The sequence below is a fragment of the Symphodus melops genome (assembly GCF_947650265.1).
Source record: "Symphodus melops genome assembly, chromosome: 11".
NCBI lineage: Eukaryota > Metazoa > Chordata > Actinopteri > Labriformes > Labridae > Symphodus > Symphodus melops.
In genome coordinates, this window is record NC_136701.1 from 15,216,240 (window position 1) to 15,241,751 (window position 25,512).

The following is a 25,512-nucleotide window of genomic DNA, read 5'->3' on the forward strand; positions in this document are numbered from 1 at the left end:
TCAATGGATAAACCGTCTCTAAATGTTCGTAATTTTGCTGTTGAATACAAAAGGTACCGTATTTTCCGCACTATAAGGCGCACCGCATTATAGGGCGCACCTTCAATGAATGACATATTTTAAAACTTTTTCCATATATAAGGCGCACTGCATTATAAGGCGCTACAGTAGAGGCTTAGGTTACGTTATGCATCCATTGGACGGTGCTGCGCGGAAACTCTGTTTAGTCCTTCTTTACTTGGCGCAGCTCATCCTCTTGCTTCCTCCACTTCCGCACCATTGATTCGTTAATGTTAAACTCTCTTGCTGCTGCTCTATTCCCGTGTTCTACTGCGTGGACTGATCGCCTTGAGGTTAAACTCTGCGTTGTAAGCGTGTCTCTTAATAGGAGCCATTTCAGGGTCTTTACACAAACACGCCGTTTTATATATCCCAGCATGCATCGCGCACTACTTCTTCTACGGGGGAAAATTGAGTCGGCGGCTGCTTACCGTAGTTGCGAGACCTGTTGCGGCTCAATATTGATACATATATAAAAGCGCACCGGATTATAAGGCGCATGGCCAGCTTTTGAAAAAATTTAAGGCTTTTAGGTGCGCCTTATAGTGCGGAAAATACGGTAAACGAAAAATTGGCTGAAACTAAATTAGCTGGAAGCTCGGTTCAGGTGAGGAACACAAGTCAATTAATCGTTAACTTGATTGTACTAACTTGTACGCAAAAACTCTTTATTTTTTAAAATATTTTTCAAGACTAAATATGAATATTTATTATACACACACACATACAAATAGGGCGCACAGCTTTGACACTTTGACTTTGAAACGGGGTCTTTCCCAGGCGTACAGTGATGCCCCCTCCAACTTTCCTTGTTGTAGGTCCGGGAGGTTTGAAATGAAAAAAAATAAATAAAAAAAATACGCCAAACAAGAAGAGGAAGAGGAAGTAAGCTCTCCATCCAGTTTTTTCCAGCCAGAATATCTGAACCAGGCGGTGGCATGGGAACATCCTGTTATAACACAGGAAACATGGTCACGTACTGCAATGTGTCAACAAGTTGATTTTTTTGAAAATGTACAATATCATAAAACAGTCAATGCTGAGTGCGCTGCCAGCTCCTCCACTCTGATATATAAGCTGACTGTTTTTGGATTACACCAGAACACAGGTGACAACAGTTAGCCTGCTAACTTGCGGTCTGTAAAATAACTTTTAATAACAGTGTTGAACAGGGAAGAGCAAAAGGTCCTTACAATAAAGAGCAAGAAAAGTCCAATGAGTAACTGGTGATAAAAAAATACATTTCACACAATGAATCAATCAGTCTGCCTCTTGTGTGAACAAACTATAATTGCAAAAAAGGAGCTGATGTGGAATCTAGATTCGGCTGGTCGATTGCAACAGACAGACTAAAGTTCATCTCGTCGTCCTCCAATGTTCATAAAGAGTTGCTGTGACAATAACAGCAAGGAACACGCTCCCTCAAAACGTGATCCTATGAAGGCGTACCTGGAATTTCACTCTCGACCTCCCTTTCTTATTCAACAGACTCATCAAGTGATTTGAGTTTATTTTAATTAATTAATTCTTTTGGAATTCCAATTAACAGTCCAACTGTACATAGGTGCAAAAAACGAAGACGTTCAAACCTGCAACAAAACCAAGCCTGGATCTAACCCTCAATGGAAACATGAGCTCAACATATAACCTTTACTCATGCTTGAAAAAAAACAGTGTGATCCCATTTCATTTTCCTGCCTCAGTGAACACATACACTCAAGTCTGAATGGACACCAATGGCAACCTTTAACTTGGCATAGACCAGTTATACATCTCCTTGGGTATCCAATGCCGTCTGACATTCAGCCAGCAAACCTAGCAACGCCACCACCCTCTCCTCCTTCCTCCTCTCATTCTCCTCCGTGCAGCCTTTTAGGAGCTGAAACAACAGAGGATTTGCTGGAGGTGTCAGAGGTTTCGGCTTCAAACAGAATCTGGGAGAAGGGAATAAGAAATTGCACTTTGATCTCTTTCTGGATGTCTAGTCTGCCTTCGGAAAAACAAAAAAAAAACAGAAACCCTCTCTCCTGTTCCTCTGGCTGCTTCTCCCCAAGACGCTTTCTCCCTGTCCCCTGGGGCAGAGGAATATGCATTCTAATTAATTTTCTTTTGGCAACATGAATGAGCCTCGAAGTCATACCCACCAAACCACCCAACCCCCCCAACGACCGCCACCACCAACAGGCCACAGACCTTAACCTGTAGCAAACCAAACCCCACGCGAGAGTTAAAAAGAAAAAAAAGAGCCTCTAAGCTCTTATCTCCCTTTCCTGCCCTCTTTGCTCCTTCTCCTCATTTATCCCTCTTTCTCCTGTGGAGAAGTAAACAGGTTACCGGGACAATCCTATTAATTCACCGAGCCTTCAGTGTTGAATTTGACCCCTCGAGTGTTCATCCCCTATCACGGACGCACCACACTCTGGAAGAAGAAAACTCGACGTGTCACTTGGAAAAAAAAAAAAAAAAAAAAGTGTTGACGTGCTGAACGTGTGTGACCATAGCTACAAGGCAAACTAATAGTGCAAGTGTGTGTCTGTCTCAGCAAGTCTTGTTTTCATGCTGCTGTGCGCACTCATGCGTGCATGTATGTGTGTGTGTGTGTGCAAGCTGTCTCCGACACCTGCTGCAACCTCGAGCAAGCTGCCGCCAGGTTAAGAAAAGCCGAGAGCTCAGCAGTGCCATAATGATGCTTGAGTAAGGCTGCGTGTGCGTCCTGTGTTGTGTTGTGGTCACTGTCAATGGGACAAAACTGGACTGCAATGGGAAGTTTTTAAACGAGGGAGAGTGGTGCATGTTTGCAGGCGGGTTTTCTAAACGTCGTATTTGGTTGTTTCACATCAAAAGAGACAGAAATAGATGCTCAGATCTTCAAACACTGTCTCGTGTCTCACCTCTGCATCGCTGATAAATTACAGAAATGGGTCAGATATAACCTGCCTTGATCCAGCACTGGAAAGTTGCGAAGGAATGGGGCTTTTTTTTTAGACGCTACGAGCTGAAAAGACCAGCTCTTACCAAGAGGTATATTGGCAGTGGTGTCTTAAATGGACCTACAGCAAAATCTAGGCCAAGTGCAGGAACATCAAACGGAGGGGAAAAAAAGGGTGTGGAGAGTGAGCAGATATAGCCTGCAGAGTTGATCTCTCCCTGTGCACACGTTTCACAACACTTCACATTCCACTGTAACCATACTGATCTGTAACTGTATAATCCATTGTTAATGATCACATTCAGCTAATGTATTATTTTGGCTGAGAATGTAACATTTCTACACCCTCATACTCTTCACTATGTGTTCGCACTTTGATTCTCTCTCAGCAGCTCCGGCCACAGAATGGGTGGACGGGCCGCTCGGGTCGGGTCCCATGAAGTGACGGATAAGACGAGAAGCGGTTTTAATGGCGAGACGAGGATTTGGTCCATGCCGAGCCCGTTTAATGAAACGCTTGGGCTTGATGAGCGGGCGAGGATTTTGAAGATCATATTTGGCGTGATGTAAAATGATAAGAGCACCACGATAAAGCTGCAGAGTCATTGTTAACTGTATTGTCGCCGGACAACTCTAAAGATCATTTATAGGCTTTTTGATGCGACGGAGAGTATTCCAAGGTGTCGTACTGTGAAGATGATTTCGTTGCAGGTATGTATGAAGTCAATACTTTGCAATGATTGGAGTTAAAATAGTTCTTCAAAGTTTTTCTTCAAAAGCCCCAAAATGTAATGTCTTCCAGGTCTTGGACCCCTCTGTCATGTTCAGTAATCTCATGAAGGCTGAGGACAAACAACCTTTTTGTCAATAGAAAATGACTGGGTCCAATTTAAGGGCAATTTGAAGAGATTTGAACTAATTCACTGTCTGTGATGAAGACAAGAAAAAGGAGCGGAAATAGAGTTTGTCAGAGAGAAAGATTTGATACACTGGATTGATTTATCAGTTACTGTACACCCCCCCCACCCCCCCCCCCCCCACCCCCCTGCTTCGCCTCATTCTCCCTCCAAAGCAGAGACTAAAAGCAGTCCTGAGGGCACCATCATACAGTCTATTAGCATCAAACCACACGCACAGGCTCATTTTCTGTTTATTGGCTTTCACAGTGTGCAAAGATAAAGAGAGAGTGCATGTTTCTGTCCTCTTAGTCTGTTTCAGTCTTTTGTTAGTTAAGCCATTACACACTCTCTCTCTCTCTCTCTCTCTCTCTCTGTCTGTCAGGACGGATCACAGCAGCCCGGAGGGATGAGCTGCCGAGCGGCTGCTGCTCGGTGGCCTGTCAGTTGGAGTCCTTACTCTAAGGCTAGTATGACACAGAGAGAGAGACAGGAGAGAAAGAAAAAAAAAACAGGATAAAGAGATTTACAAATAGCGAAAGACCTGCCACCCTGCTAAATCACTCACAAAAACAAATTTAAGGTCCAAAGTCTCACTTTGAAGAAAGTATATCCGCTTTTTGCCTCAAGGCAGCAAAGATTAAAATGAATTCCTTTCCGCTTTTTTCCCCCCCATTTGGCAGCTTCAAACCCTGTGAATGTCAGTCTGATTTCTAATAAAACGGTGCACCCAAAGCGCTTAATGAAACTAAATACAGCTGATAGCTAAAGGCTAAAGGAAGAACGAGTACGTACATAAAGATACAGATCTTTTTTTATGAGGTTATTCACTGAACACAGATCAAATATGAATAATCGACATGGTGCAGCCGAACTATAATCACACGCAGGTGTCCCTTCGTGGAAGAAACTATGAAAAATAAATCAGTAACCTGTGGCACACTGACAATGACTTCACAGGGAACAACATGTTTCTCCTGCAGGTGAACCCGAGGGAGCAAATTCATAAAAAATAAAACACAAACAGTTCATTCTCACGAGAAATTCAAACTGATTCATACGACCGACTTCATTTTGATTTTGTATGATGTGTCCCAAAAAAGCACCGACCTTCAGCTGCTCCTGACTCAAACCTGCATGAACTTTTAGTTAAATTGCAAATGTCACGTTTATTCAATAAGCAAGTCAAGCGTTTAAATGCTCTACTCAAAAAAAAAATAATCATCCTACATATCAGGGAAATGTTGAAGTAGTCAACGAACAGGACTGACCCGTCCCAGGACTTGAGGGTCGAGACACTGTGTGTGTGTTCCGACACCTTTCTACAAGGAAGCAGCCTGAGCTCTTCTGTAGGATCAGACCAAAGGAGCCAGCCTTTCCTCTTCATACGATAAGATGAGATAATACTTTATTGATCCCCCCCCCAGAGGGGAAGTCCGGGCGCTGCAGCAACACAACACAAGTAGCCCATGCTTCAATGCACATCAATCAGCCTTTGCTGCCCATGACCCCGTCGCCAGCTCGCTGCTTTTCCTTCCTTTGACCACAAGAGCTGCAGAGTCGGACGTGTTCTGACACCAGTCGTCTCGCTAACACAGTTTGGTGTATATTTAAATCACGTTCCTCCCCGCAGCCACATTTTCCCCTCTTTTTCATCACACTAAGTGTAAGGGAAAAAAATGTCCCACCCACTGCCGGGTGCAATTGTAACAAGGAGGATCAATGTAACACATTTCAAAAATCAGTGGTCATCATGTAAAGGCTGATGTGTAAGTGTGACTCTCCTCTTATACACGGTTGGAACCACAAAGAGTCTTCAGACGAGGTTCGACACGAGCCCTCATTACCTCTCTGTGTCAATGTCTTCATCATCTGAAACATAAGAGTTCTAAAAGGAAGAACTTTATCAAATATAAAAATATAAAAAATATAAACTACAAATCCCTAGCCCCTTAAACACTCCGTATGTTAAAGACGGGGATGGTTACAATTTGCCATCAGTGCATTAGGCGTGGACCAGTGGTCAGGTTATAAAGGCAAAACAGTATCTTTGTTAACGGGGGGGGGGGGCAGCCGGACACACATGTGGCATCTCCTGCTGTAATGTTGGATAAACATTACAGCAAGCATCGGCGTGTCGTTTGGGCCCGCGTGTGAAAACAAGAAATCAAGAGCACAGCTTCATCACACCGTTGTTTCGGAGTAAAAAAAAAAAAGGTTTCGTGTTTGTCCTCCAGGAAAAAAAAAAAAGGGTTCTGACCACTGACGCCAGCATCAAACACATCACTCCGTCACCACAGATGGACATAAAATCCCCCGGGTCCCCAAAACTCAATCTTCTCCCCCGTATATCACCCTGAAACCCCCCCTCCCCCTTCACTCGAGCACTAATCTCGGGGTTTACTGTACCCTCCTGAACCCAAGTCACATCACGACGTGATCTGACCGTGCAGGACGGAGATCCAGCCGAGGGGATGAGTGGGAAGAGAAAATAAAACTAAATAGTGAATAGTAACGCAGAGATCCCCAATCTTACAGTCACACAGCCTCACGTCCTGACACAGAGAGCGCACTGAGCCGGCTCCAGTTTCCCTCTCCACGATGACAGCAGACACATGAAAACACAGGGAATAAAGAAACACCTCCCAGATTACACCCACTAAGCCTGGCTGGCTTTACACCAGGACACCCAACCCCCCACACTGCACCCTCCGAATGTGTGTGTGTGTGTGTGTGTGTGTGTGTCAAAGTGTGTGTGTGTGTGTACAGTATGCACATCAAATGTGTGAGGGGGGTGATAAAGAACGGGGGGGAAACAAAAAAAAAAAAAGGGAAGAGAGAGCGCTAACCGGGGGATTAAATATTCTTAGCAGGGGGTTATTTTAGGAGCAGGATGGGAGCTGAGCGACGCAGACACGCACACTGTTGTTAAACACACACACACACACACACACACACACACACACACACACACACACACACACACTCCTTCCCTCGCGCTCCATGCCAGCGGACTGCGGTTTGTTTGGGTTGGCTCCCAGCGGCGGAGGAGGACGAGTCTTCCCCCTCTCCTTTACAGCCCACCGTGCGCGTGCTGAGTCGGTCGCGCTCAGACGCTGAGTGCGTTTCGCTCTCACAGTGAAAGATTACTCGAGGAGTTAAAGTGGGACGACGGGGCAAATTATTTTATTGCACGTGCAATTAGTTGTGACTGGGGAGCTGCCAGTTCAAATCCGTCAACCAGCTCAGGGGGAAGTCGTGCAGTAGCGTGCTTTCCTCTCGCCAGCAAACACTGGAGCAGTGCTGGAGGTGAAAGATGAGCAGGTTAACACGTTTCATCTAAAAACGAATCTCATTTTTTGTGTTTCCGGAACGTCAGAAACGTACGATCCAATGAGCTGCCGTCGTTCTGTAAGTGACAGTACGACACTGGCCTCCTGTGTCTGCTTCAGACCGACGGCCAGGATGATCGCTTCCCCACATCGGGGTTTTCACTCAATGTCTGCTTGGTATAAAAATAACACAACCTCTGGCAAAATGCATCACAAGGCCCAGCCAGCGAGCTGTCACGTCTGCTCCGATACAAACACAAACAATGGGAGAGATAGACACAGAGAGAGAGAGAGAGAGAGAGAGAGAGAGACTCCTGCACTTCAGTTAATACACACTCCTTCACTCATCCGCTCGAGCAGCTTCCAATAATGGCCAAGTCAGGTCTCTGCGTAAGCACTTATCCTATTTTAATAACATGAAACAGAGTCGCATCAGGCTGGGGGGGTGGGGGTGGCTGGGGGGCAGGATGAAGAGTCTGGAGGGAAGAGGAAGGGTATTTCCATGTCCGAATGACTAAAGGAAATGAGGAAGGACCGGAGGAAGAGAGAAGGAGGGTGAGGTGAGGTTCACACATCGACAACGAAAGATGCACAAACAGCATCGAGGAAGGGGAAACAGAAGAGGAAGAGGAAGAGGAGGAGAAAGTGGAATCATTGTTCTGGAAGGTCGACTGTCTCCTCGATGCCAGTCTGACCAAACGCAGTGACGCACTCGTTCACAACTTTCCAAATCGGACTGAAACGGCACTTAAAACGCCTTCTTTTGAGACAAGTGCAAAGTCTATTGAAGAGACTGTACAGAAGCAATGTTCACTTTTTCCTTTAAAAAAAAATCAACTTCGGAATGAAAAGTTCGCTTCCTGTTTGAGTTTTTGCATTTTTTCAAAATGTCCTCATAAATCACTGAAGTCTAAGAAAGGTAAGCACATAGAGACGGAGTCTGATTTGTTTCTCCTTCCAAACAAGGAGAGGGGAGGGGGGGGGGGGGGGGGGTGTACTTTTCTCTTGTGAAAGCTGGTCACAAGAAAAACCGCTTAAGTCTCCTAGTTTAATGAAGAGCTCAATAAGAAGAAATTCAAACAGAGGGAGACTGTGTGTGAGGCAGACGGACACGAACAACAACCTCACAACTCAAGATCACACTCAGCATGACCTCTACGCCAGCACGCTCAGTTTTTTTTTTTTAAATCGGTGTGATTTCTTCGATACTTGCAACATTTTTTGTGAGTAAGTCAGGAATGATCTGTGTCGGAGATTTTGGAGCTTCAACTTTTGACGCGATACACAAGATGTTTTAAAGGATTCTGCACCTGTACTGCATTTCCCAGAATACCTCTTTAAAACCTCTGATTAAAGAAAGAAAAATGTGCCAGACATTTTTACCGATGCATCATTTAATCTGATTCAGGGTGTAGTGATAAGAGAAGCCTGAAATTATAGATGAAATATATGTATTACTTTAAACTGGTGTGGCACGCAAGAGGAAAGGCCTGACCTTTGACCCAGAGGGCACGCCCTTCCTCATCAACATTTTACTTCAATCATTACATTCTTAAGGGCGTTGTTTTCTCCTCAAACATAACAGTGAGAAATAAGTTAAGTTCTATACTTAAATAAAAAGCAGCATAAACCATGTTACATGTCAGAATCCTCCAAATGTGTCGTGAACAAAATCTATACATCAAAGAATCCATCAGAAAAGGGGAGTTATATTTGTGGAGATGATTTGGTTGCTTTGAGGTTTAGTATCATTTTTATGTTAAAGTCGGACAGTTACTTCATAGCATGTTGCTAAGTTTAGGTTCTTAAAATGTCAATTTTATGTTTTTTTTTGGAAAGTATCTGATACGACAAGCCGTCAAATCAATGACGTGAGGTGCATTATTTTCTCTTCAGAGACGGAGTGACAGAGTGGCAGACAGTAAAAATGAAACTTGTTTTGACCTCTAATCTTAGCATCAGGTCACAAGGCTACGAGAAAGTGAAACGCGTTTCCTCCAACGTGACTGAAAGGAAGTGAACTTTTAAGGCTTCCCTTTCGCCTGAAACTGAACTCCTAAACTGAAACTGCGGAGCTTAACATAAAGTCCTCTTAAGCACCAACAAAAAAGGGATTGTTCTCTCTGAAACTCGCAGAACAAAAACCCACCTGCTCTCACATCCTCACAACACTCCAGCTCACAGGAGGCAGGCAGGACAGAAGTCACAGGCTTCTGACTTGTAACACTTGAGTCACTTTCGGAGTTTTGATGTGGGTGGAAAATCACCATTTAATCTACAACATGTGTCCGCAAGTTAGAGTGTGCGAGTGAAAGTGTTCATGTGTGGGTGTGTTTGTCTATTCCTGCCTCATTTGAGCCACACCTGTCGAGCTTTATCCTCTGAGTGCGTTTGTGCTGAAACAGCGCTGGATACAAGAGCGGAAACCAGCGGCTGAACGTTCAAACGACACCTGTTGCAAGTCTGGGCAGCGAGTCGTAGACTTTGAAAGTTCCTTGTAGGAGGTCGGTGACTCACAGCCACAGCCTTTTTTTTCTCCCAGAAGAGATGCTGGTCGGTCCTGAGGCTAGACGAGTTAAAAACCACTGCCCTAGAAAACCGCCAAGGTAGCATTGAACCACATCCTGTTATCACGTTAGCTTGGAATTCAGCCTTTTCTGTTACATCTTGTTTAGCTACAAAGTGGCTGAATGCTAACGTCGCTCATGTACCGACCTGACGTTCCCCTGTATCACTCATCTTTTTTTAAATCGATGGATATTCAGGAAGAGGTCTAAAAATGGTGTCGTTTTTGTCAATTAAATGGAAATCTAGCTTCCCACTGTTAGACTGAGAGAGGGCATCAGTCCTGAACATCTTTAAGTCAGAGGTTACTTAAGGTCCTGTTTCAAAAAAAAGAAAAAAAAAAAAAAAGAGAGAAATAGCATAGCATCCATATATGGCACTGAAAAAAAATCGTGACCATGTGATCATTGTGACCTTTGACCTTTGAGGGGGGGCCTAACAAATAAAACCAAAACTTCTGCAAATACAAGGTGAGTAAAGAGCAACGAGGAAAGGAAAGAGGAGGGAGGACAATCATTGATATCCTTAGTAAGAATAGTTTAGTCTTTAATCCAGCATGTAAAAACTGTTTTTCTAACTTGTACATTACTTGCTGATCACTCTAAAACCATGCTGTTTAAAGAGATCAGCATTCTCCTGCATCTTCATTTGTTTCATACTTTGGGTTTTGTTTGTGTTGCAGCAGAATGAGCTGGTTGTGGCACGTACGTTAATGAACCTCGCCTCCATCTTGCAGTTAAAACAGCTCCGATTAAACCAATTGCCTCTTTAACCACCTGCAGTAAAAGCCGCTTTTTAAACAGTGCAGCGTTGTGTTTTATGAGCTAACTGCAGCGATCAGGTAGCTGTGAGCGGAAAGTTAAAGAGCATTCCTCAGAGTTCACTTTCCCTCGCTCGCTTCCTGCTTCGTTCCTCCTGGCTCTTTGTGATCTCAAGACTTCAGTTATGTGATCCAATAAGTGCGTAGTCAGCAGAACGGTGCGTGTCCCTCAGTGTCAAATTTATTCCTGGTAATATATCGTGAAAGTTTTTCCAGAACATTTCTATATCTCAGAGGGAGAGTCAGGCCGGCAGCTGCAGCAGGGAGATGAAACTGAAGCTTGATTAAAGAACGGAGTTGGTTTTCATTCAATCAAAAGAAGTGGCAATATCTCATCTTAATGGCAGACTCCTTCATTAAACCCCGAGCACAATGTTTACAGAGGGTGAACAAGGTGTAGTCAAGTTACACACCTTTTTTGTCATGCTTACTGGACGCCAAAAAGAAAAACTGATCATAATATTTCAAAATATTTTTGGAGGTTTGAAGTAGGGCTGGGAATCTTTGGGTGTCTCACGATTTGAATCAGAATTTAATGTAGATTCAAAACGATTTTATGGATCAATGGATTCAAAGTCTTCAGGATCTACTCGAGTCATCTGCGAGACTGGCTGAATGTCTCGCTGCTCCGTTTGGCATTCTACCGAGTCAAAGAGCTAGCCTTAGCCTTCCCTCCAGGAAGTCGGGATGTTGCGATCGCAACAATTCACGCAAATTCAACCAATCCCCGCGATTTCTGTGCAGCCTTGCAATTTTGTCCAATCACCGCAACTTTTCTGCAAATTTGAACATTCAAAATAGTTTTCCCCGCAACTTTCACCAATCAGAGTAGTACCCTGCGAAAACAGCGAGCTATACGTCACCAAAGTTTATGTGCACTCCGGAGTGTGTGCATGAAGCGTTTGTGCGCTGATAAGAAAAGCGCTGCTCCTCCGTCCTGTCTCCATGACAACAGTTTTTTGACCAAGTGCGGCTGTGTAGCTGACACTGCTCTGTCACTTTTTACTGCATGTTTTAATATTTGAGATTGTTTTTTTTAAGCAGACACGGAGCATAGACGATCTGGGTACAAGATACAATCTGTAGGAAGATATAAAATACAGGCAATGTCAGACTTTTTCAAAAAAGAGCTCAGCGCGGCCACACAAAAATGACAGTGCGTGTGTGTGTGTGTGTGTGTGTGTGTGAGGGAGAAGTCACTGAGTGAGGCAGAGAAATGTGCTTCACAAAGTAAATCGCACTGCTCAGGTTAAAATATCACTCAATCACATCGAAGTGTGTGCGAGAAAATAATTGACGTGAAAAAAAATGTGCAACTATTTTGCAATATTTGCTTCCTGCTGCAATTTAATTGGAAAAAAAAAACAGCTAAAAACATTGCAACATTCACCGCCTTTTTTTTTTTTTTGGAAAAGCTGCCACGAAATCAGGCATTTTAGGCCGCAGCAATTCCCCAAAAAGTCCACAAAATCCTGGAGGGACTGATTAATTTCTAATCTCATGTATCTGCTGAGCTGGGGAAGGTTTTCTGAGATCTAGTCAAGACTCAATTCAAGCTGTGATCCATGTTTCCCAGATGCGTTTCGAAAAATCGGTGAAAATTTGAAAGACGACAATGTCAGATAAGCAGCAGATAGATTATTGTTGGTATTTTTATGCCTTTATTTCAAGACAGGACAGGGAGTGGGGTCAGAAATCAGAGAGAGAGAAATCCAAACAATTGTCATGTTGGTTTTAAGTTGTAAGATCTGTAGGTGGGACACGAAAACTAACTGCTTATACGAATTTCTGAAGGTCAAGTTAACCTTTGTGTGTAAAAGGCATATGGATTCAAACCAGAGTATTTTAATAATTATCAACATGTCTGAAGAGGATTGTATATAGTCACAGTCTTTAGTTGTTTCATTTGGAAAAGCTAAGACCATAAAGGCTTCAGAATTACAAGACTTTTGCGTTTGGTGAGGAAATGCTCCTTCAATCGGACAAGTGCATCAACACAAAAACAAACAAGAGTGTTCTCAAACTGCAGGCTTTATTTGAAAGATTCAGCTGTCAGTTCCTCTTGGTCACGCCACAGAGCCACTTCAAGCGTGGTCGTGCTCTAAACGATCAAATCTTTGCAGTTGTAACTTCGCTGTCAAAGAATGTCTAAAGCCTCGATTTAAGGAGCGATGAGGGTTATCTTGAAGGCCTCTCAAAACAGAAGCAAGACGTCGTGGTCGAGGCAACTGAAAAGGTACACCGCAGATGCTGCTCACAGTTCTGCAAAAACAAAAAGGTGCTGTACGATTCAGAGGAGCGCTGTGTAGAAACGTGTGAATCCCACTTCCTTCTTTTTGAAAGTTCCGTGAGTTCTTATAGCTGTCACACTTTAAGTTAACGTATCTAGATTGCTTGAATTTATTTATGGCCATTGTCATGAGAAAAAAAAAAAACTGTTCTACTTTCAGTTCCTCTGATATTTTTTTTATATTTAAACTTGCAAATCTTTGTATTACCATCCTCCACATTTTTGTACAATCGTGTCTCTCTTGCATCGGACTGAAACAATCACTTTTCACACATCGGCGCGTGTGAACATCAACACCTCTGAGCGATTCAAACAGCGGAAAAAAAAGAAAAAGAAAAAAAAAAAGGAAACATGTCATCTTGTTACAGCCGCGTTTTTAGTGCATCTGAGGGGGCTTGTAGAGGAGGCAGCAGAGCAGCAGAGTACACCCCAGCCTGTCATGTAAGAAGACACAAGTAACTAAAACCTCAGGTCATCAACGGACCGAGGCAACGCATGATAGCCGGGAAGTGTAACAAGATAACCCGAGCTAAAATATTAACCAGCTTCAGTCCAGCTGGAGCTGCAGGGCCAGAACTCCTCACTGGATGAACATGTACTTCTGTGGTCTTTGTGATGAGCGACACCAGTTTATGAGGCTTTTTTTCTACAGATGTGTTTGCTCGGTGGAGATCTGGTCCATGTGGGCTGACACCCAAAAAAAAAGTAACAAAAATGAACAAATAAAAATTTACCTTTCTCACTTCTCACTAGCTGAAAAACAACCAAACCGCCAAAGTTCAAGTTTGAAGTTGGTAGTCAACAAATCTCTATGGGCTCTTTTTATTGTTAGATTTCCTACATTATTTGAAATAAAACTCATATCTGTAATTCCTTATGAAAAAGAAGGTTAGTTGCAGCTTTTATCAGCAAACACTCAGAAACACCAGGAAAATATCTTTAACTGTACGTCAGTGTGAGAACTCCTTCCAATATTTATAGGGAGAAAAGTTGATCCAGAATGACGTTAAAGTTGATGGTTGCGTGCAGGTTTGGTGTGTATGAGAGTGTGTGTGTGTGTGTGTGTGTGTGTTTGTGTGTCAGACAGTCTGCCTTGACAAAAGCGAGGCAACAAAAGCACCAGTGCTCGGCTGAGTCGTGCCCTAATTTCCTTCTCCTCCACGCTACGTCACAGCCAGGGGGGGGAAGACCCCCAACCCCCACTGTGCTTTCCTGCACACACACACAAACACACACCAATGGAGATCGTTCATGTTGTACAGATTCTGAGAGGAAAGGTCCTTTTAGTCACTGCAGACAACATGCTGCATGCATTATAAACACTTCTTTGTGTGACGTTTGCAGAGGAATGCCTTCTCACAGTGACGCCGCATCTCACTTTTCTCTCCCTCACTTCTCGCTTCTGTCCTCCTCCATCCGCTTCCTCTTCATCTCTCTGCTCCATCTTCTCTACCCGGCGCTTCTCAAACTAAGGCAATGTCGGCTTTTGAGACACTATTGTTCAAGACAACTACACCCCCCACCTCCTCTGTCTCTTTTATTTTTCCTTTTGCCCCTCGGTGTATACTCTGCCTCCACTCCGGACCTTTAAAAAAAAAAAAAAAAAAAAAAAAGACGGGCCGCTCCCTCCATCAACCATTATTGAGAATTAGTTATGGTGTGTGTGTGTGTGTGTGTGTGTGTGTCTGTGTGTGTGACCCTCATCCATCAGCACAGTTGACAGTTGAGCCCCTGAATGACTTGCTATTAACCCTTCTTTTTCCTCACAAACAGCACGGTGGGTGGCGAGAAAAAAAAAAAAAAAGACAGAAGGTAAAGAGAGGACGATTGAGAGGGACTTTATTTTACAGCAGTGCGTTATCCGTCCCTGGGAATTCCCACTTTTCATTCTCCTCTGAGACATTTACACACACGTCTTCACCCTCAGCTGCTCGGGGCGGTTAAAGGTTCAACGTGAAGTCACAGTAAGCCCGTGAAAACAGAGCTGTTATCGAGACTGTGCTCAGGGTTAGAGGGCTGTATTTAAGCACACACACACACACACACACACACACACACACACACACACACACACACACACACACACACACACACACACACACACACACACACACACACACACACACACACACACACACACACACACACACACACACACACACACACACACACACACACACACGTCATCTATTCTTCAGGACAACCAGTCTTCCAGGATCACTGAAGTGCAGTGCATTTTCAGGGAGTAGTTTCGGTTTTTCTCAACTTCATCCCAGATGGGTTAGGTCGACTTTTTTTTGTTGTTTTTTTGGGGGGCTAAATCTGGACATGAAAACGTTACGGTTCATTCTGCAATCTTTTTTTGGGGGGGGGTCCAAATTTCACCAAGGCCCTCTCCTTCCTTACCAAACCCTACGTTTTAGTAGATTAAAAAGCTTTCTAAAATTGTGTTAAATACTGCAACATGTTACATTGTTTGGTAAAAGTTCTGAAGTTTAAACTAAATCTAGTCTTAATAACTGAGTCATCTACTTCATTTGAGTTTCAGCTGAGACGTTGATTTTGTTTGTTTCAGAGACGACTGGATGGTGTCTTTGGACTTTTCATCTTCCATGTGTTACTCGATCTAATGTTCCCTTTTCTTTTCCTTTCTCTCTCACTTCACCTCTGTTCTGTGCATCTCTCATCCATTACATGTTTATTCTCCATCAGTTGGCATCGAGTCATCAGTTTGTTGAAGTTAGCAGGTAAGTTAGTGAGCATGTCAGTGAGATCATCGAGCACATGAACCACGCAAGTGTCGCCCAATCAGTAATCAATGTCACCAACATACACTGCATTTGTGACCATGTGTGAACAGAATCATCCACACAAATAAACACAGTCTAAGTCTCCAGCTGCAACCTGAGCTGAGTTCTCTAATGTTCCATGTAATCATTAGGAAAAACAATCAACATGACAGAATGACTTTAGAGTGTGCGTGTGTGTGTGTGTGTGTGTGTGTGTGTGATTGGTAAAATGACTCTCAGACTCAAACATTCCAGGAAGCAGCACTGTCAGAGCAGGAGGACAATGACCTCATTGTTAAGAATGAGTTCACAACAGCTGAGCTCTGGGACTCCACGCCGGCTCAAAACATCAGGCCATTTATAGTTACAGGTTCGAGTATTGATTTAATACAGCAACAATGGATGAATCAACGCATTAAAAAAAGAAGAAAGTAAGGAGCTCCACTGATCTAATATATATATATATATATATATATATATATATATATATATATATATATATATATATATACATACACACGCAAACACACATATACACATACACATACATAGAATCACATAACAGAGTGGCTTCTTTTGTATCTTGTAGGCTTAATTCTTCGTGGAATCACGATAAGAATGTATTATGATTGAACACATGCTGATAAAAATGTGTATATAAGCTGTCAGGTTAAATCGACCAGTACAGTGCCTAGCCTAACCCTAAGCCCTTACATCCCAACCTTCGAGCAAGCCTAAAAAGTTTTTTAAAAAAAAGAGTTGAGCCTCTGACAAATACAATCATACGTTAGGACTTTGAGGTGGTCAACAGATTTCAAGGGGGGAGCTAATGTGAGAACGCTGTGGCATGTTCTCCGGAGAATTAAACTCGAAACCGATAGAAGCGGACCGTCTGCACACGACCACTACGATCTTACTGATGTGAAGGCAAATATTGTCACCACAGCGTCGTGGAGCGTAGCGGACTCTGCTGCTTCGTCCGCTGCTTCCGTGTTGTTGTTTTTTATGCGTCACGTCTTTCCTTTAGGAAATCCCCCGTGGCCCTCCTGTCATTATAAAGATATTATCTTGAATGCATGTGTGAAAACAGCTACAGTGATGATGATGATGGCTTGCTGTAAACAAAACTAGTGTCAACCACTACTCAGTGAACATTCCAGAGACTCCATAAACAGAAAACACTCAACGGAGCCAAGTGAGTGCAACTTCAAAAATACCTTGAGCTGAAAACATGGAAACATCATGTTGTCGGTGTCACCTAAAATGACTAAACACAGTGACACAGTGTCTTGTTTCCGTCACAGCCCCAGCGACTGCCCAGCTGGTAATTAGGGTTTGTTTGGCTGATTGAGCCGTGTCATGTTAGAGGTGGAGCGGAGAACCAAACATTTCAACAGGCCCCGTAATGACAAGCTGCAGCTGCCCTGAAATGACATCTGGCTAACACACATTTACACTCACACACATCTGGGACTGTTCAGATGCATCTACCGTCTTTAAGTTTGTTTACTGTATGTCTCAAAAGTACTCATGGAAGGGAAAAGTTGTGGTTTTCAAAGTCTATCCTGAGACAGACTTGATGTGCGCGTTAGTTTGTGTTCGACATACATCTGCGCGCGACTACGAGCGTCACCGTGTCATCAACCGATTCCGAAGCCGCAAAGAGGACAGAGTTAAAGTGGTGGTGAAAAAAAAAAGATTCTTAATAAAAATATTACACTCGATATCAAAGGCACGGATGGTTCTCGGGCAAAAGATAATAAGAAGATAATAATAGTGTCTGGGAGGCTCGGAAACAAAAATATAAATCTAAACCTTTGTTATTCAAACTGTCATCCTGTCAGCAACAAAAATGCAGTGTCACATTTTGCAGCAGTATATAGAAGCACCTGCGTGTAAGGGCTGTTGAGGGGGGGAATGGAAATACTGCATCTCAGAAACTATACCACATACAGAGCTAAAATTGTGCACACTTTAATTACGGCCAAATACCAACTTGTATACCGAATTTCATCAAAATCTAAGGTTGGACCACTTGGCATGGAACGCCCCGAAGAATAGCTTCTCGCTATGATGAAGCTAATGAGGGTCCATAATAAACAAACAAACTATTAAACAAAATATTTCTCCACCTCTATCAAAGAATGCTTTTTGTGTTGGGATCGACGCTGTTCGTTATTACTCGACAGTTTTTTTTTTGTTTTTTTTTTTTTACAGATCCAGGTGCAGTGTTTTCAGTGGACAGAGCGCTCTCTGCACTTGGACGACATGAATTATTCACAGAGGGGAAAACCTCGGCTAAAAACATCCAGCTGCCGCCTTCCAATGCACCCAACAGGAATCCTCCTCCACAGACATGTGCAGCACAGCCTCGAGCTGGAGACTGTCCTCACACAGCAGTGCTGTACATCGGTTAATGTTTTCAGCTTTTATATATCGTGGAACGCTCGTCAGTGTCCTGAAACACTCCTACCTTCATCAGGGTCAGATGTCCTCTTGAACTGTCCTCAGTCTTTTAGATTGGTTCTGTTTTCAGGCTGTAGTCTGCACTTTGTGTCTCGTGAACAACTGTCATGTTGACCACCCTCACATCAACAAGAGAAGGCTATATAAAACATGCAACACCTCACCATGTCTGTACTAATGAGCAGAAGGGAGTACAGCAGAATAATATGATTTGTAAGGTTCTTATTTGAACGTCATGTAAGTGTTTTTAGATCATTTCGCTTAAATCTAAATGCAGTGGAAAGTTAGGAGGAAACTATAGGGCGCTACCATTAGCCTGCTAGCACAACAATGACCGCCCGAGTTGTTTTGGTTTCATGCTGGTGCTCAAGGGAACATCTACTGAATCACAAAATTACATATTCTTCCTTTCAAATCTTGACGTCGCCAAGGGGAACGAATTCTTTCGCTGATTAAAAACTCCATGGTCTCCTCCTGTCTGATGTTTATCATTAAAGAAGACGTGGATGCCATGTCACATGTTGGACTGAGTGTTTGTAATGTGAAAGCTGTCAGCACACTTCAGGCCTCCTCCTCCTCCTCCTCCTCCTCCAGGAGCAGTGAGTAACTAAACTGGTGATTAAGGGTCTTCCCAGGACACTCACACATCCTCTAAATGCATCAGGAAGAGCAGAGGAGGTCAGGGTGCGAACAAAGATCCAGCAGGAAAGATTAACAGCTGCACAGGGAACTTCAGAGTGCTGTTAGGAAAAAAAGACCTTTCAGAACGGATTCATCCTTGTGTGTCAGGCAGGTAAACACAAACAGCACAGTGTAGAACAGGTTGAAAAAAAAAAAAAAGGAGATTAACACGAACGATTTGCTGACTTGCTCTTTGGCCACAAAGAGCTCCAATGAAACGTAACAAGCGACCGACTCTGACCGGAGCCTCAGTGAATCAGGGCCATGCTGGTTGATTTCTAGAACCTCGCCGATGGACAAAAGCTGAATTGTCTTTGTAGCCGCACATCAGCTGACACCGCTTTGTGGTGACAGACGACTGAGCACGTTTTTTTTTTTTTTCTTTTAAAAAAGGTGCAGATGATAACACGCAGCCTGGAAAGCTCTGGTTCAACAGAGGGACGGTCTGCTCTGGACCGTCCAGGATTTGCACACCTACAAAGGCATGGTACGTGATCCAAAAAAAAACACAATACAGGACCTACAGTGTCAGTAGTGTGTTTGCCGCACCATGCATTCTAAACGCACAGCAGTGTATATTATTCAAGAGTGACTTTTGATGATATTCAGTGTACATGTCATCAGAAGTGAAACAAGAGAATGATTTTTTTTAAAGCACTTTGAAGATGGAGACTTTCAAATTTGCCAGAAAGTTACTAGTTAACCTCTTAAAGTGAGGATCAGCTGATCCGCTCATACTTGCCCTGTTGACAGACATGAGAAAATCGATGTGGATCTAGTTCATGCCGGCAAGCTATTAAACCTCACTGCTGATTCGGAGAAGAACGGCAGAAGAAGAAGTCACCCGTTGGACGAAACCCTGGCTCGTTTTGTGTTGAGGTTCATGAAAAAGGTGGGCAGACTTTGAGTCTCTGAGGAGGCTCGGCGGCGTGCAGTCGGTAAGTCCAGGTGAGATTTCAAGAGGAGGAACTGCTTGCAACAATGCCAGCACATCAACATCTCATGGTTCATTTGAAGAAAAAAAAAACGTTTATGTCGGTCTCTTAATAAACACCTGTGTGAGAAACTGGAGCCAAGTATATAAATAAACAAACTAACTGTGATCACGAAGTCGCAGAAAACGTTGGACGACTTGCAGTACAGTGAAGTCATGCGTGAGTTCTTACTGTACGTCTGTAGGCAGAGAATTCTAGAGGGAACACAGCCTCATAGGATTCCTAAACTGCCAAAACAAAACCACATTTAGTCTCATTTTATTGTAATATAACCATTTAACCAGCCGTAACAGATATCAGGAAGACACTGCAAGTCACTCCTGGAGACAATTCTATCCGCTCCCATTCCTTAGGATGGACAGGGACGCCTTATCAACATTAAACAGTCTCACACATACCATGCACTCATGATTGGGAGTTTGAGACATAGTCCTCACACCCTCTCTGCCTCTTGATGTCCCCTAATGTAAACTGATGGGAACAAATGTGCCAACAGCTTCAGAGGACAGTACACTGTGCACTGAGCACTCATATTCACCCGCCTTGTCTTATCAGTAACACACACACACACACACACACACACACACACACACACACCTGACCTGTCTTTGTTACACTCCCACATGGATGCATCTCAACTTTGTCAATGCTCCTACTGTGAAAGCACGTGCACCAAAACTGCTTATGGATCAATGCCAATCAAATCAGCATGGTTGAGTAGCCTTAAGAACAGTCATTGACTTACACTTCAGAGCCTGGATGAGCGCCTTGCCGTCTTTTATCAGCTCCTTGATGAACTTGTTGGTCTTGTCCAGCTCCAGCTCGTGGGACTTGAGTCTCTCCCTGAATTGGGGACTGTCCAGGTAGCAGTCACTGAACTCCAGAGCAGGTAGTCCCATCTTCTTCTTCTTCTTCTCCTACTAAACCACAACAACCTGGGCAAAGAGCTCCACAAAACACGATCAGGAGGAACACGAATCGGAGCAGGAGGAGGGAGGAAACCCCGAGCTACTGCTGCTGCTGCTGCTGCTTCTGGAAATGATGGAAAATCCAATTACAGCATGTAAACAACTGGGTGGAGGTGTATCCGAGAGATGCGTGCCCTCATAACCCAGCTTTCACTGTATGTACGGAGAACACGATAAGTTGAATGGCAGCAGTCCGACACACCACTCAATTCAATGAGATAAAAAAAAGTCACAGCAGAATAATGGCAAAGAGGAAACAAGTGTCCACTTGCTCAGGTAAACCGGTGCAGCATTCCTCTCGACAGACTCATTGTGGACCGGACAGTCACCCAGGGAGGAGGAGGGAGAAAGAGAGGGAGGCAGCCAAAAACAAAACTAGCCTCGTAAATGCGGTGTCTCCCCTGAGCGGTTTTAAATGCACTGCTTTTGACTCTACAGCCCCGCTCAGCTCAACGCGGCTTCACACTGTAATCAACCTACCCCGACACGGATAATCCCCCTGTTTGACGTCTCACTAGACCAATGAGAAGGCCGGATAGAGAGCTGGCTGTCCGGGGCGGGTTTGTGGGGAGCTACCCCAAATCACAGATAGAAAATAAGACAGAGGGGTCACTCTGATTTGGATAAATTCAGCAGCTGTGAACGTTCCCTCTTAAGTTGTGTTTCTCGTCGGGTGCATTGCTTTGACTTTGACGCAAGTTCTGTAGTTATCTTACAATTTAAAGTGGTCATTCTTTATGAGCTTGTGTTTATATTACTTAAGGCTATCTGATTCCAGGGGAAAATATTCACTTTTTATTCCAATTCACCTGTTAAGGCCAGCTAATGTACAGATAAAACTAAATTCAATAATTATAATAACATACTACTACCGGTATATTGACGGATTTGTTGTGTACGAAGAACTGTAAAATAGAAATAGCCATAGTCGCCCTTCCCTTTTCCTTATGGGACTAACATATTTCATTGCGGCTATTTCCTCACATTTACTTGAGCCCGATTTTTAATACAGGGCTTTAAAGAGTGTTTTGTATTTTTCACATTATTAAAGTAGTGTGTTCAGAATTGTAACACTTCATTGTAGCTTGTGCTTCAACAGGTCCACACCAGTATCTCCCCGAAAACTGTATCGTCCATAGACTGTATGGTCGAGTCCTTGTCCATGCCAGCAACAGTGTGAGGGCATTAGTTGGTTTTTACAGGTGTTTTACAGGTGCTTTGAGATGCTAGCAGACGCTGTTTGGCATATTTAAGAGGCAAAATAAGCCGTGCTATCACCAGTTTTTATAAGTGTGCTATTAAATACTTACCTCTTGAATTAAAGCAAGTGTGGTCATGTTTACAGTCTATGGTGTGGATAGGTAGTACATGCAGAACTGTACAGATACAAACAGTGTAGATATAGCCTTGGCCTACTGTATGATGTCTAAGACATTTCAGACATTAAAGGGTGGGCTCCCAATCAAAGAGGTCCCCCAATCAGTGGCAATGAAGAAGTAAAGTGCATTTGTCCCAGAACAAGGGACCGAGTTTTTGCTGATTACTACATCTTACCCCTCATAGACGATCTTTGAATGCAGCGGGCAGAGAGAGCCTGGCTCGTGGGAGGAGACGGTGATGTCATTTCACGCAGAGCGGGGAATTTCTGTGGAGGAGAATCTGCCTTGGATTAAAGCCTTCTTCACTCTCTGGCGCCCTCTGTTGACACTATACTCCGGTGCAAAACCTTTGAGTTAACTGTCCACATTATGGGACTATATATATATGTGTGTGTGAGTGTGAGTGAGTGTGTGTGTGTGTGTGTGTGTGTGTGTTATGCATGCTATTGGAACATGTAGTTTGTGCTTGTGGTATTGTGTGAAAACAGCCCCGATTTAGCGTGCCACTTCCTTTGTGAAAGCACAGCAGTGTCTGCTCACTTGATTATTTCTCTCCATCTCTCACAGTGTGATGTACCCTCCAATGATAGCCATTAACAGGAAGTCATTGAATGCTGTTGGCATGAAGTCTAACTTGCAGAAGGCCTGTTCAGATTTAACCATGTGCTGCATTATCATTCAACTTGGCTGCTACTGTGAATGAATATACCACGTTTATAAAAGAGAAGTGGATAAGTGCCTGAAGCACTGGAGGGAAACCTGACTTATTAAAATGGTTAAGCTTTAAAGTTTCATCATGTAATCAGTTATCTGAATCAGAACACAGTTCACCTTTTCACATGCTTGGGTTAGGGTTAGGGTTAGAAACTAAATAAATTTTAAATATTTGTCCCACCCTAAAAAGACTAACTTGACTGAATATAATTGTTTATTTTATAAGTACAACATGGTTTAGAGGTTCTTAAATGACTGAATGGTTTGGATGCCCCATCTGCCTCATTTCTTTATCTGTCATCAAATTATGAATTATTTTTGATTTCCACAGTTCATTGATTTGACCAGGCAGAAATCATTAAAGCTTCTTTACATAATAGCAACTGCTTAATAAATGAAGTCAAAGCAGTCATTCATACCACTGAGAGTTTCAACAAGCCTGAGCCGAGAATAACTAATCGATAAATACATTTGTTTTACAGAAGTGAAAAGTGATAAATATGGGGAGGCAGTAGCTCAGTGTGAACTTGGGATGGGAACCAGAGGGTTGCCATAAGTCCTGCAACAGACTGAGGATGGAATACGACTGTTTGTTGAAGAGGTGCCAGTTTACTTCCTGAGATGTGCTCTTGATCAAGGAACCTCACCCCCAGCTCCTCAGTCCCTGTACAGCTCCATCACCCTGATATCTTTCCATAAATACATGTCTCAGCTCTGTCTTTGTATTGTGGCTTTTTGTCTAAAAAAAAAAAAAACAGATACAATTCTAAACAAATAACATAAACTTAACAAACAGCCCCTGATGCATCATTCCACTAAGGTCTTACGCAGGCAATAATTTCAATTTCCGATCGAGAATCACTTGTTTCTTCATTTAATGCAAACGTTCAAACATTTCCTACTGCATCCCATTCACCTGTTTCATTGACATGGCAAAACGCCTGTGTTCCTTCCTGGTGCATCAACCAACAGTAACACACTTGCAACATTTCAAGGGTTCCTATCAGTCTCAGTGCTTGGCCAGGAGCCCACTGCCCCCTGGTGTTGAAAAAAAAAATCAAAATAACAAATCATGCCTTCTACACTTTGTACTTTGTATTTCAGGCCGATGTAAAGTATGTGTGTAGCATGTCTCACAGTAACGGAGTAAAACTTTATAATTTCCCCTCAGGAAATACGATTAAATTAAAAACAAAAGACTTCTAAATAATAATAAACTTTATTTTGTCTCAAAACAAAAATCAACTGAGTTGAAAGAAACCCTGTGACCTTGTGTATGGTGTGAAGTTAATTCTTTAGAATTTTCACATGATGTATGAGGGGTTGTCTTATAGATATTCTGAATGACAGCTGTATGTTTCGTTGGTGCACCTGGCCTCAATGCTTAAAGGCCCAGTGCTTGTTTCAGAAGGAGAGAGGCTTTGTGAGTTGGGACTTATACAGCCACCATAGGGCCACCTTATAGTGGAGCATAACACTGACAGATTTGTTTTACATGCTGTGCAAAGGGAACAGCTTTAAAGTAAAGTAAGGTATGTCACTGAAAAGTCACCTTTTCTTTTTTTTTGCTTTCCTTTATTGAAAAAGGTTGTTTTAATAGTAAAACACAAAAAGCAGAGGTGATGTCGTGTAACTGTCACAGGGATACATTTTAGAGAGAAGAATGGCTGAACATGTCCATGAAATGGAAACAATGCAACCGCTGTGGATTCCTGCCCTTCACTGCTGTCTACTATCGTGGTAGTGCATCACAGACAGGGAAAGATTCCAAAAATAGGTCAGAGATTCTAGGAAGGCATTTCCACAGTTTTGAGAAATGCCAACAATCCGAAGTACTGTACATACTGAAAATATATTCCAGCTGAGTGCTTTCACTTAGAGACATAATTCAGAAGACAGTTTCGAAATATGCTTTTGCAATATTTTGAATGATCAACCAGTAGATCATCCTTTTTCATCTTTAAGAGTCAAAATGATTCCGTGACCACCGAAAAAGGTTCCATCTATCTATATTTATTATGTGATGTTCCAGTTTAAAGCCAGAGTGTAATCTGCGTACGAATAGAAACTTGTTCCACGCTGCTGAAGAGGTTTCAATTACAAAAACTGCAACCTAAGAAGTTGAGTGACTCTTCACTTATGACCACATCCTTTTTTCAAAAATAGAAGACTTACTGTGCTTTTCACTTATGATGAATTTCAGCAGAAATGGCTCACCATCATCTATTACCTCGTACTATGACTGTACCTGCTTTCTTAAATTCATTACAGTCCCCTGTGTGTTGCCCCACTTAACATTTAGAGTCATGATTGCATTTCCTTACTTTATGTTTGTAATTATCTTTGCATTGTTTTGGGGGTATTATTGAGTGCTTCACAAATTACAGCATCAATTTAACATGAATTGTTTCCATCTCCCTGCCGCCTGGTGGTCACCTTAAGTGTATTTAACTCTCGACAGTACGATTGCGTCAACAGCAGGCAAATTAGTGAGAAAACCACAAAAACCTCCCGCTCAATTATTTACCAGTAGGACAAGAAAGAAAGAAATGAGTATCCTAGCAGATAATTCACACTCTCTCTTCTGCCAGTTTTTAGCCTTTAAACTCTGGGAGGCGCTATATGGAG

At 43.0% G+C, this 25,512-nt stretch overlaps 1 protein-coding gene across 1 annotated transcript in view; it reads right to left on the reverse strand.

Annotated features, from left to right (window-relative positions):
- Positions 1-21,309, reverse strand: part of LOC306831258 (rho GTPase-activating protein 26-like) — a 78,498-nt gene extending 57,189 nt beyond the window's left edge. Inside the window, exon 1 of the mRNA XM_079355227.1 lies at positions 20,569-21,309. Within this exon, the coding sequence (XP_079211353.1) occupies positions 20,569-20,722 (154 nt within the window). The 5' untranslated portion in view covers positions 20,723-21,309. The remainder of the gene's footprint in view (positions 1-20,568) is intronic.
- Positions 21,310-25,512: the final 4,203 nt, after the last annotated feature.